General features: G+C 44.7%; 1 protein-coding gene across 8 annotated transcripts in view; it reads left to right on the top strand.

The window, feature by feature from the left end:
• LOC112644663 (spermatogenesis-associated protein 31D4) overlaps positions 1 to 13503 on the top strand; it is a 220933-nt gene extending 207430 nt beyond the window's left edge. For 5 of the 8 annotated variants that reach the window (XM_049116422.1, XM_049116414.1, XM_049116412.1 and 2 more), the window contains 3 exons: positions 8362 to 8407; positions 8960 to 9017; positions 9296 to 13503. In XM_049116422.1, coding sequence (XP_048972379.1) covers positions 8362 to 8407; positions 8960 to 9017; positions 9296 to 13478 — 4287 coding nt within the window. In that variant the 3' untranslated portion in view covers positions 13479 to 13503. Of the gene's footprint in view, positions 1 to 6514; positions 6666 to 7836; positions 8208 to 8361; positions 8408 to 8959; positions 9018 to 9254 lie in introns of those variants that run through there. The other 3 variants (XM_025423246.2, XM_025423247.2, XM_049116409.1) reach the window with 3 other exon arrangements.
• The last annotated feature ends 273 nt before the right edge of the window (positions 13504 to 13776 follow it).

Raw genomic sequence — 13776 nt, 5'->3', positions numbered from 1 at the left:
ACCAGTGTGCTTCCTCCCCTACTCCCCCCAGCCACCATGGGCTGATACTTGCATAAAAGAAGATGATGCAAAGAAATCGCTGAAAAAATGACACACAAAATAAGACAAACAAAATACAAGCCACAGCTTTTCATTATCGGACTCAATTACTGTCACATTGCTATAGAAGTTTCTAACCCTCCTCAGTTTCTATACTTGTTGCAGATGGTAACAAGGATGTGAGAATCAGTACCTATGCATGAACCACAGTTTGAGTAGCACTGGCTAGGACCAGCCCAATAGTATTATCCGGTTCCCAGTAATGATTTCAGGAGTGTTCCTATGACCTGAGCTGGTGCCATTCACCTGAATGGTGGGACTGAAGTCAAGAACACTGGGACAATGAGTCTCTGTTTCTCCTGGCTGGATGCCATCTCGGGACTATAAGTAAGAAGCGTCTTGAGAATGAGTCAACACTAGGAGGCATAACCTAGGGGTAGGGAGTCAGAAGCTCGATCTACTCCTATATTGCCGAGAAATAGAAGTCAATAAATTGAAATGTAGCAAGCCAGAATTCATCGGTTTTCTATCATCTGCAAGGGAATCTTATGTGATACAGTGATGAACTTGCATATTTCCTCATGAACTCTCAACCAGCTTCTCTTTTGACAGTCATCCTTCAAAACAGAGTGTGCCATTCTTCTGGTTATGAAGCTTCCCACTGCCCTCCGTACAAAGTTCAGGTTTCTAAAACTGTCATTCAAAAGCTTTCACAGTTAATTCCCTTTCTACCTCTTCAGCCTATTGTTTTGCTATTCTCATCCTCTGGAATGTATCATGCCTTAGTGTGACCACATGTATTTTTATATATGTTCTAGGTTTGCTCGTGTTTCCTCTGGCTGGAGTGCATTTACTCTTCCCACACCCTGTTCTGACTTTCTAAGAATAGATCCTTGAGAATATAAGGTGTTCATTACTCTTAAAAATCACACGTCCCCATCATCCCTGCTGATTCAAGGGCTAATTCTGTGAGTGTTGCCAGGAGGGCAAATCGATGCACCCAGATACTTGATAAAAGTTGCATTTAGACTCCAGAAATCTCATTTTATAGGGGACCTAATATGGTTTTACTATTCAAATCACAGGATGCAACAGGCTTAGAGGAAGTATGACTTTAAATTACTATAAAAATGAATAAGCAAGCAATTAAGACCTACATCCACACCAAAACATGTACAGAAGTAGCAGATTTATTCATAAAAGTCAACGTAGAAACAGCTCAAATATTCAACTGGTCAATCTCTAAATACAACATGGTATGTCTATACAATGGTATATGCTTTTCCATAAAAAGAGAGAAGTACTGATACATGTTACAACAAAAATGAACCTTGAAACATTATGCTAAGTGAAAGAAGGCAGATGCTAAAGGCCACATATTGTATGATTCCCCTCATATGAGATGTCCAGAACTGACAAATCAATAGATAAAGTGGATTAGTGGGTAACGTAGGGTAGAGGCAGGAGGAATGAGAAGACTGAAAGGTGAAAGAAGCCCATGGGGAAAGAATTTCTTTTTAGAATAATGAAAATGTTCTAAAGTTGATTGTGGTGATGAATGCACAACGCTGTGAATACACTAAAAGCCACCCAATTGCACAGTTTTAATGGGTGAATTATATGGTATGTGTATTACGTCTCACTAAAATGATCTAAAAAAAGAAGGTGTGTAGGAGCTTTATTCATAGTTACCAAAACTAGGAATCAAGTAAAGATGTCCTTCAATGGGCGAATGGATAAATCAACATCCAGACAAAGGATATTATCCCAGGGCTAAAAAGGAATGAGGCATTAAATCATGAAAAGACATGAAGGAACCTTAAATGCATATCATGAAGTGAAAGAAGTAAATCTAAAAAGGCTGCACACTGTAGGATTCCAACTAAATGACAGTCTGGAAGAAAAACTCTGGGGGCACCTGGATGGCTTAGTGGTTGAGCCTCTGCCTTCAGCTCAGGTCGTGATCCAAGGGTCCTTGAATCGAGTCCTGCATCATGCTCCCTGTGAGGAGCTGCTTCTCCCTCTGCCTATGTCTTTGCCTCTCATTCTTTCTCTCTCATGGAGAAATAAATAAAATCATTTAAAAAAACCTATCTGAAGAGAGTAAAAAGATCAGTGGTTTCCAGGGATTAGGGAGGCAAGATGGGATAAAGAGGCAGAACATCGATGATTTTTAAAGCAGTGAAACTACTCTGCATAATAGGACAATGGAGGATACACTGTATTATACATTTGCGCAAACCCATAGAATGTAAAACACCAAGAGTGAACTGTAATGTAAACTATGACTTTGAGCGAGAATTATGTGATATGTCATGGTAGGCCCACTGATTGCAATAAATGCCATAAATGCCCCATGCTGGTTCCTGATATTGAGAGGGGGAAGGTTCTGTGTGTGGCAGGGAGGCAGAAGGGTGTATGGGAACTCTGCACTTTCTGCCCAATTTTGCTGTGAACCTAAAACTCCTGTAAAAAATAAAGTCTACAGAGAAAAGAAGAGGAGGAGGAGGAAGGAGAAGAGGGAGAAGAAGAAATCCTGTGAGTAGCTCACAAGGCTCATCTCACTTGGCACCAGCTATAAAATTTTCCCTGACCCTTCTCTCTTCTCCTTCCTGGCAACAGAATTAATTACTGCTTTATTTGTGTTTCCATTGTGTTCTTATTCCTACTTGCTTTAAGATTCATATCACTTTATTATAGTTGTTTGCAGGTCTCACTAAACTATTACCTGCTCAAGGGCTGAGGCAATGCCTTGTTTTGTTGGTATTTCTACTGGAAATATCCAATGCAACATAGTAGAGTTCAATAAGTTTAGTGTGTGAATGGATGAGAGACATCTTACAGCTAGCTACTGTTTTAAACACAGTTTTAAAGGATTTTGCCCCAGAATCTGTTCTTCAAGCCTGAAAGCAGCTGTCCCCATGTGGCTGATCCCAGGGACAGTGATAGAGATGGCAATGAGGGAGCACTGAGGACTGTCCCTAAAAATGGAGAGCATATGGAAATCCTAAGACAATGGCTTATCTAGACTTATCTATATGGAGTCTCTTGAAATAGAAGCAAATTATTCTACTAGAGCTTTTGGAAAATAATCCTCCTTGGAGACCATATAACCAAGTGCAGTATAAAATCCAGGACCAGACTTATGTGGTGACACAGGTCAGCTGGAAAGTTGTCATGGAGTTGGTGTGAAGATCTCACTGTATCAGAGGCCATCCCGGCCATCTCTGGATGGCTGCTTAAGATGCTCCTGTGAAAGCTTTCTTATAAGGCTTAGGGGTAAGTTGTATGTAAAGTGTGTAAGATGCTTCCTGAGAAGGATGACATTTAAAAATTTGTTATTCATTTACACCTTACTGAGAGTTATACCAAAAAAAGCAGGTTTTCAGAGGGTAGTAGAGAAAACCAATACAGACATTGGTGCCAAGAGTGAAAAGGAAAAAGTACCTAATGTGGTGATAGAGTAATAAAGAGAACTTTTCTTCACAAATTTGCCAGGAGTTAATGGACAAAGTGAATATTCTTAGTCACAGAGCTGCTTTAATTTAGGAGTAAATAGGGTGACTATTTTGGAAATCGCTTTTGAATATTGTTTAAAATAGAGGTGTTGAGAGCACTGGGGATTTCTTTGTCAGCGTTCTGCTGCTTAGTAGCTGAGTGATCTAGAGAAGTCACCCTCTCTGAGTTTTCAGTTTTGTTCTTTTATAATAGGGACATAATGATACCTGTCCTGCTTATATCATGGGGCAAATGTGAGGTTGCTCCAGTAAAATGCTTTATAAATTATCAAATCATTTACATTTGATATGAGCATAGAGAAGTTAAGTGCTGTGAAACTCCCTTAGTGAATTTAAGGGGAGGTTGCTTTGGTGGCTATCTATCTATCTATCTATCTATCTATCTATCTATCTAATGTACCTTTAATGTCTTGTTCCTTTCAATTTTGAAGGAACTTCTACTGGGTTCTAAAAATGTTTTAACTCAATGCACATAAATGTTCATAAGGATATCTAGCCAAAATAGGCACTTTTAAAGGAGAAAAGCCTTTCTTTGAAGATCTTCTCAAAGAATCAGTCATTTTTTAAAAAGATTATTTGTTTGTTTGTTTGTTTGTTTATTTATTTATTTATTTATTTATTTATTTATTTATTTATTGTTTATTCATTCATGAGAGGCACAGAGAGAGAGAGAGAGAGGCAAAGACCCAGGCAGAGGGAGAAGCAGGCTCCATGCAGGAAGCCCAATATGGCACTCGATCCCGGGACTCTAGGATCATGCCCTGAGCCGAAGGCAGGCACTCAACCTCTGAGCCACCCAGGCATCCCAAGAATCATTAATTTGTATCAGAAGATTAGGAGAGGTTCAATATGCAGAGTTGCCATTCTAAGAAGCATAACATTTGAGCATTTACGACCTACAGTACTTGTCACTTTGCTCATCTGTCCCAGAGATCAGCTGACAATTCACAAATGCACCAGGATGCCTGTCCTGTGTACCTGTGTAATCCTTGGCTTGTGTACGCTCTCCCTAGAATAGCATTATATCCTTAAGGACAGAGACCAGGACTTACAGGTACTTGTGTCTTTGAGTTTCCAAAAGTAAATATTTATGAAATGAAAACGTGGCCGAGACTGCATGCCAAGGTGAAGAGGGAGTGACACCTCTTGGCAGATTTTACCCTCCAGGCAGGTTACCTGTTCCTGCATAATTGAAAGGAGACTCTGCTGGGTCAGGGTGAAGGCTGTCCTACCCTTTCATAGACGATCAAGTTAATAGTGCTAGGTCAGAGGTGTCAAATAAAAGGCTTCACAGTTTAAGAAAGACATGAGAAGTTAGGAGGCAGTTCAGAGGACAGCAGTCATGAAGATAAAGAGTTTCAAAATATGTAGGCAGTGTAGAGGGAAATATTGGGATTATTTGAACCTTACAAAAGAAGCCTGGAAAAAGTGTCACAGGTCGTTGAAATTTGAACATACGTGAGGATGGGATGATGACATAGGGTGGAGCCTCTCAACCCTTTCTCATGGCAAGGCACTCTTAGGAAAAGATTATGTTTAGAGGGTTCACAAGGGCATCCAGTGAGACTCTCCAAGATGAGATTCTGCACCGAGGCTGGGACACTCCTGGGCCCCACTCTGCCACCAGAAGACTAAGGGGATCAATAGCTTAGCACACTGCAACCTATCCTGGCCTTTGGGGACTGGTATGAACTGTACATTTGTGCTCCTCCCCAAAGTCCTATGTTGAAACCCTAATCCCAGTGTGATGGTATTAGGATATGGGGGCTTTGGGAAACGATTATGTCATGAGAATGGGGCCCTCATAATGGGATTCGTACCCTTAGAAAAGAGACCCCAGAAACCCCTTCTGACATATTTTCTGCCCCATGAGGATTGTAAGGAGAAGATGTACCTGTCCCTGAAAGAAGAAGTGGGGCTCAACATACACTGAATCTCCCTCTGCCTGCAACTTGCACTTCCCAGCCTCCAAAACTATGAAAAAAGTGTGTTGTTAAAATGACCCAGCCTACACGATTTCTATTACAGTGCCCCAAGTCACTGACAAGGGATATGTATAACTATTAGGGAACTGATGTAGAGAAGATAGATGTCTGAGCTTTGGCTCCACATTCTTGTTTATTTTATTGACCGTCATTTCCTCTTCGTCTGTGTGCGGGAGTACTCCTGTTCCTGAGGTATTTGGTTGGATTCCATTTCTCTGTTTGGAGAACCAAACCCAAACACAATGTAAGGATTCCGGGGAGCCTTCAACCCAGATTCTTATGGGTTCCATTGCTAATCTCAATTTCCCAGAGAGTTTGGTACGTCCAATGATACAACTCAATTGGGAAGTGTAAAGAAAGAATGGACTAGGAAAGTGATCTGGCAGGGCTAAGGGTTAAGGAGGGACGAAGGTTTCTATTTGAAACTCACAGGCTATCTGAAGCATTGGCAGGTCTTGGGGAAAATACCACTCATGTTGCTATGGAACATGTACAAGACTTTAGGGTCTTTTTCTGGGTTCAATGAAGGCAGAAACATTCAAGAGAACAGGGGAATTTGAATACATAGGTGATCCTGAGTGTAATTGTCAGGGTCCAAGTAAAAATTCCTGGTAGACATGCACTTTGAAGGCAGTCAAACTGGTAAGACACAAACAGAGGTCTCCAAAAGGTCAAGGGGGAACCCAGGTAATGATGGATGGAAGAAGCAGAAAAGTACATACAGGGACATGTATGATATGATGAAAGTAGAAAAGTAGCATGGTATGTAGGAAAGTAGAATGCAGGGTCAAGTAGTAACCTGAGGGACCCAGGAAGGGTGGAGAGGTCTTTTGGACTTGTGGCTGGGGGTGGGGGGCTGTGGACAACCTCTTGATTGTCCCCTCCCACACCCTCAGAAAGCCTTTGTGACTCTTCAATGCACTGTGATGTAAACCTCGGGAGTATATATATTCAGTGTCTGCACACTCAGAGCTCAGTTGCCTACTGGCAGCCTTGGGATTCAGAAATGGAATGAATGGAATTAAATTTCCTCTTCCTTTCTGTGTGGGGAGTACTGCTTTTGCTCCTGAGGTATCTGGCTGGGATTTCATTTCTCTTTTGGAGAACCAAACCCATCCATAAGGTAAGGAATCCCAGGGAGCCTTCAACCCAACCCAGACTCTTATGGTTTCCATTGCTAATCTCTATTTCCCAGAGAGTCTGGTAGGCCAATGACACAAATAGATTGAGAAGTGTAAAGAAAGAATGGACAGTCACTCCTGCTGGAAAGTGATCTGGCAGGGTTAAGGAGGGACGAAGGTTTCTATTTGAAACTCCCAGGCTATCTGAAGCATTGGCAGGTCTTGGGGAAAATACCACTCATGTTGCTATGGAACAGGTACAAGACTTTAGGGTCTTTTTCTGTGTTCACTGAAGGCAGAAACATTCAAGAGAACAGGGGAATTTGAGTACATAGGTGATCCTGAGTGTAATTGTCAGGGTCCAAGTAAAAATTCCTGGTAGACATGCACTTTGAAGGTGGTCTAACTCATAAGACAGAAACCACGTTCTCTAAAAGGTCAAGGGGCCTTAAGGTAATAAAAGGTCAAGGGGCCTCGAGGTAATAATGGATAGAACAAGCAGAAAAGTAGATATTGGTACGGGTATGATATGATGAAAGTAGGATCTTAGGATGGCAGGATAGGGATCAGACCTGAAGGATCGAGGTAGGATGTAGAGAGTTCTTTGGGGTGGCAGGTGAGGGAGAGGCTGCCAACACCCTCCTGATTGTTCCCTCCCACACCCTCAGAAACCATTTGTGACTCCTCAGTGCTCTGTGCTGTAAGCCTGTGGACTATATATATATTGCATCTGCACACTCAGAGCTCAGTTGCCTACAGGCAGCATTGTGATTCAGAAAAAGGATTTTCAAAACTGGAATGTTCTCCTTTTCTGAATCGCGATACTGAACCATGTCTGAGCTCTGTCTCTACATGCTTAGAGACTGACCCTAACTTTACCTGTCTGTTTATGTGTATGGAGTGCTCCTTCTGCTCCTGTTCTATCTGCTGGGGATTCCTTTTCTACATTGGAGAACCAAATCCATCCACAAGTTAAGGAATTCTGGGGGAGCCCATCAACCCAGATTATTATGGTTTCTGTTTCTTATCCCAACTTCCAAGAGTGTGGTAAGGTCAGAGAGACACTTAAGATGGGAAGTCTAAGGTAAGAATGGACTGTCACTCCTCTAGGAAAAGAGATCTAGCAGGGCTAAGGGTTAAGGAAGGACTAAGGTTTCTATTTGTAACTCACAGGCTATCTGATGTGGTGGCGAGTCTTCAATAAAATCCCACACTCAGGGATTCTCTCGTCCTACATTGTGTTATTTAGAGAGTATGGGAATCCATATGACAGAAGAAAGCTCTGTAGCTCCTGACCATGAGTCACATTCTCACATCAGGCATTAGTCGACCAAGTCTTCCTTTGTGTTGGGCGATCTGGAGCACAGTGTTGAGTGTCTGCGAACAGACTGAAGTCAGAGCTATGTCAGGGGACACAGGGTCCTGCCCTGAGGGAACACAGATGTGAGTTCAGGCTTCAGGTTCTATGTCCTCCTTGATCGAAGGACTTCTGACTGAGAATATCAGCTGTGGGCCTCACAAAGTCGTCCTTTCAATTATCCAGGGTAAATAGAAAACTTTTTATCACCTTTGCAAGGAACACACAGTTCTATTAATTAAAATTATCCCTACTATTCTTGGATGATAGTGTCTCCATTTCTGATGGAAGAGTGAGAGCGAGAGGAGTCCCAACCCTTCATTCTTTTATTTTTGTTCTAGGGTCAGGGCAGAGCCAAGAGGAGGAGGAAAGGCGGGCCACTGAAAGGTAAGGTTCTGCCTATCCCACCTGAGCTATCCAAGGGTGATCCTTCCTGTCCTTTTGGTAAGGGCCAGGTCCATGATCTGAGGATGTTGGCTGATAGTCCCCTCAGAAACAGAGGGCTGAGAGCACTCAGAGCCCGAGACCCTTAGATTCCCTATTCTGCCCATCCCAGAGCATGAAGCAGTGATGGACCTGGGCGAGGAGGGTTGTCCATGAGGTGGCCGTGTGAGATGTCAAGAGTCAGAACTTCTGGCCCTTATTTGTGAAAGACTTGTGACCTCATGGATACTGTAGATTCCTCCCCGAGGAATGTGTGTATGTTGTGTGCTTCACAGAGGTCATCTCAGCATCACATGAGATAATGTGCATGAAAATACTTCCTACATGACGCAGGCTAATACTAACCTGGTTCACATATTGATCATTTGACCTCATCTACTGATTATTGGGGGCTTTCAGACCTTAATATCCCAAGGGTGTGACATTAAGGGATTCCTGTATTAATGCATAGGCTTCTCCCTTCACTACATTTAACCCATTCTCCTGGTTTCCCAGACTACAGATGCTACCAGGGAGAAGTGGAGAAGACACGGAAGCTTCTCTCTGTTTTAAGGTGACCAGTTTTTCCCCTTCTATCCTGATCCCTCTTGGAGCATGTTTTAAGCAATTGCAGGGATTCGATATGCAGCCTCCATAGTCATGGGCGGGAGGGGGCGCGTTAGCCATAGTAACGGTGGGGGGGGTATGTGAATGAAGGCCTGGGAGTGAAGGCTACAAAGTGCATGGTGAATTCATAAATGTGGGGCATTGTGAAAGGGCAGCAGGCATCAGGTGGCCCCTCCCTTGCCAGGCCAGCATGTCCTCCTTCCCTTCTTGTGCTCCTGGTTGCAGCTTTGTACCTCCTGTCTCCTGCAGCCCCCAAGGCCGGCATCATGATACCATCTACTTTCGTCAACTGTTATGTCCAGACCCCTCCTGTGAGGTGTGTAATGGCACAACAGCTGAGATCAATCGGCTGTTGTTCCCAGAGGCCCTGGAAGATGCTACTCCCTTGGCTTCCATAGCTCCTGTGACTGACTCATCATTCACTCTGTCCCCTGCCTTCTCAGCAGTCCCTCCAGGAGACCTAATATCAGCTTCCCTGTCTGAGCCTTCCCCACCACCTGCCTCCAACTTCTCACCTAACCCAGTGGCCCCCTTGACTGACTTATTTCCACCCTCACCACCGGGTGATTCTTTGCCACCAGAGCATTTTCCTCCCTTGCATTCCAAATTCCCTATGGACCATTTCTCACCCCAGCCCCTTGCCTTTCCCCCAGTCCCACCACATGACGCTCAGACAGTGGATTCTCTTGTCCAACCAGAGGCCAACTTGTCTCTGAATACCATCTTCAACCCCTTACCGGAGCACTCCCAAACAACAAATCCCACTGATTCATCTGCTTGTCCCCAAGCATCACCAACCCTGTCTGTATCACCACCAGACCGCAGTATAACTGCAACTCAGTCTAAGTCATTTTCCATCACAGTGAAGCCTGTTCCAGAGAGCTCATCTGCAGATAGCCCTGGTGGGTTATCTACTTATGTCACAACGAACACAGGTATTGACCACTCCAGCTTGTCAATTTCAGACTCCCCTCGGTGGCAAACTCATGCCAGAGACTTTTTCCCTTCAACCTTGGCTCCATGTCACTTCCCTCAAGAGTTTCTGGCCCTCCATTCTTCAGAGGCTTCTTCCAGGGGTGACCCTGCAGCCAACTTTACAGAGCCTGGTAACCTCTCACTTCTCAGCCCCGATGTCCTGGCCCTGCTGGAGAAACAAGTCCAAAAGAAGAGTGACCTCCTGATGTGGAAGGACATGAAAGGGGGTTCTTCTCTTCCAAAAAACCTTAAGCCAGACTACCCACCAAATTCATTGGGGAAAATGCTGGGGTCAATAGCTTATAAGCCTGACCTGTCAGACTTGCTTCCTATCTGGAGCAGCAAAGACCAATCAAAGGAGATGCCTGTGCATCAGCAGCCCCCATATTCTACAACCTTAGAGGAAGGCCATTTACAGCAAACCTCTATCCAGCTCTTCTGGGGTCTCCCAACTCTGCATAGTGAGTCCTTGTCCTCTGCTGCCCGTGATTCGGATGATTGTTCCTCAATCTTTATTTTCAGTAGGATCTCGAATACCTCCACAGGCCAGGAATCTCCAGTAGTTCCCCATACATCTCCTCTACCGTTACCTGAGAACCAGTCCCAACCTATCCCTCAGATCCAGCCCCAAATCCATCTTAAATCTCCACTCCCAATCCTGCCATCTGGTCCTCTACCCCAGATTAAGATCTGTGGAGTGTGTTTTCACAGACCCCAGCACAAATCAGAGCCTCTCCTATCCTCTGAAATGCAAAGGTTGGAATGGAATGTGTTGCAGAAGCAACAGGAAAGTGTGTGGGGTTTACCCCCTGTGGTCCAAAGATCCAACAAGGACTTTTGTCCTTCAGCTCCTAACCGTTCTATTAAACGTCCGGCCTTCCAGGCCCGTGTTGCAATCTCTGTCCTTCCTGGGCAGTTTCCTCTTAGTGAAGAGCTTCGAAAGGAGCTAGAGCATCACCTTAGAAAAAGGCTCATCCAACACCGGTGGGGCCTGCCCCGCAGGATCTATGAATCTGTGTCACTGATGATGCCTCCAAGTGATTCTTCAGAGACACCTAAGTGCCAGCGCTTTCGTGGACGCACATGGATCTCTAAGAGTCACAGTAACCTGAGTGAATCTGAAAGCTATGAGCGGGATTCAGAATTGCTTCATCTACAGAACATTGACATGGGGAAAGATCAGGGACACAACCCAGGGAGTGGCCCCAAAGATCATCTGTTGAGTCAGAACTCTTCAGATAACGATCTGGGGTATGATTCTGAGAAGGAATTTAGGAGCCCATCAGAGAAAAATCCAATGTCTTTGGACACTGCAGGTCAGAGACAACTTGAAAATGTCCTGAAAATACACTTGAGCAAAAAGTTTGAGGAAATCAATGAGGGTCGCCTCCCTGGGACTGTGCATAATTCATGGCATACTATGAAGCAGATGTTGCTTCTTTCGAAGAAATCCCACACTGAAATAAAACAGAGAAGTTTGCCACCATCAGTGGGTGAAGACTACACCCTGAATACCTTCCAGGAGCTTAGCTTTGTTGAATCTAGTGCACAAGAAATGCTGGAAGCCCATATTAGAAGGTTTTGTATGAGGATGATATGGGGTCTACCCCCCAGGGTCCTTGAATCCATACAGCTCTTTAAATTGAGAGAAGCCTCAACTCATTCTAGCTTTTGTTCCTCAACAAACCTGATTTCTGAGGTAAATTCTAAATCTCTCCTTGGAGACAAGGCAGCAATAGCAAACTCAGGTCCCATCCTGGATCGTCCTCTCCCTGCCACCTCAACTATGGGTGAGGGAGAACAGAGAATCCCAAGGGGATCACCCTCTCATATCAACCATGAGCTTGCAGAGGTTGTTCAGAGAATTAAGGAAGGAAGACAGACTTTTCTACCTATCAGACATGACACCACAGGCAGAGCAAGTCAGAGACAGACTCTCCCAACCAACAGATGGCCCCCAACACAGAGTGCAAGGGAAGCTGGGGCCAGGCATGATCCCAAGGATAAGCGTGCATATTCCAGTGGGAGAGTAGAAATGCAACAAGGCAGAAAGATACCTGTCATTATGCCCACAGTGTCCAGAGAGATATTCAGGGCCAAGGAACTTGATGCTCGTCAATCGCGATCTAATGATACCTTGACAACCAGCAAGCTACATGTGAATCAGAACAAAATCAGAAGTACTGTTCCCATTCAAAGCCCCTCCCAAAACATATCAATTCTGCAAGATCCTAAATCATCAAAACTTAAAGAACAACTCTTGTCTGAGTTAAAGCTTAAACTGGAGAACAGGGAGTATAGCCGGGTCCACGGCCAATGCACTGGCCTGCCCGCTGCCTCAAATAGTTTGACTTACAAGGTCTCACTGACTCATGCCCACAGTATCATCAGTGGAGACATAGGAGCTTCCCAGGTGCTGCGTGTCCATCCGGAGGACACCAAAGTCAGTATGGAACAGCAGCAGGACCCTTGGGTCTCTAAGCATGTCTTAAGGGAGCACCAGAATAAGAATCCCCCACCAGCTGCAGTGACTGTGAGCCCTCTAGGCTCCAAAGCAGAAGAGCTTGGTGGATGGGATGCAGAATTCGGAACATCCCAACTTAGAAAGAAGAGTTTCCCTAGGGAGGATGTGGCATTGAAGAAGAGTTTCCCTACTCAGGATGTGGGATGGAAGAAGCATGAAAGCAAGCCTTCCCAGACCCTATCACAGAAGGGTCAGCCTCGTCCTGAAAGCCTTTTCAGAGAAAAAATGAATCCCTTTTTGCAATGGCTTAATCCTGGGATAAAATGCAAAAGGCAAAACTCCCAGGTAAAGGGCACCCCCCAATCATCTGTGGAAAGCCGAGGCCTAGTTAAAGGTAGAACTGCCTTTACTGGGATGACCAAAGATCAGAAAATCATGACAGATGGTGGGAAGGTTCTAGAGGAGGAAATGGGGTGCAGGCATGCAATAGATATCACCTGCCCTCAACAGCCCCTACCCTCCCCAACCAAGTTAGGGAAAACTCAGCCAAAAGCACAAGTACAGGCCCAGGCACAGTCTGTCCAGGGGCATCCTTTCAACCACAGGACTCCCTCCTGTAAAGAGACAGATACCAAGTCCTGCCACCAAGAAGCTGTCTTTGGTGGCCAAGGTCATTTTAGAAGTATTGGACAGATCAGAGAGAAGGAGAGATGCCCCCATAAAGCTGTGGCATTTAAGGACCAGGTGTTGTGTCAGAAGTATCCCCTATCCATGCCCCACAGGGAGCCTGTGTCCCACCCAACCCCCACCAGCAGGCATCCAGGTGGCCAGAGTCCTCCGGCCAATCTCTTGGCTGCTAAAAGCTCTGTGTTCAGAGGTCTGTCTCTGCTCTTTAGACATAAAACTTTTCTCCAGAATCTCCAGGGCGGGAAGACTTCCCACCCCCAAACAATCCCCTATGAATATTGATACTCTCCAATAAATAATTCTCTAATAGTGGTGTCTTTTCTGTGTACTGCACTGGGGGCATGGGTTTTGGGTAACTCAGGGCTTGTGCTCATGGAAAGGAAGGAGTTAGTTCAGTTGTTTTTAATTGCTCCCTTTGGCTTCTGAAAGGTGACCAATGTCCTTTAGCTCTTGAGAACTATCAAGTGCCCCCAAAAGCCAATTTCCTCTCTGATGAAGTGTGAGGAGATGGGCTCTGTCTCCTGTGCCTTAGCTTAGCCTGACTGAAAACGTTTAGCATCCCACACCTTTCTCCTCATTG

This window comes from Canis lupus, chromosome 1 (assembly GCF_003254725.2).
Source record: "Canis lupus dingo isolate Sandy chromosome 1, ASM325472v2, whole genome shotgun sequence".
NCBI classification, from domain to species: Eukaryota; Metazoa; Chordata; class Mammalia; order Carnivora; family Canidae; genus Canis; species Canis lupus.
This window is presented reverse-complemented; position numbering and strand designations above follow the sequence as displayed.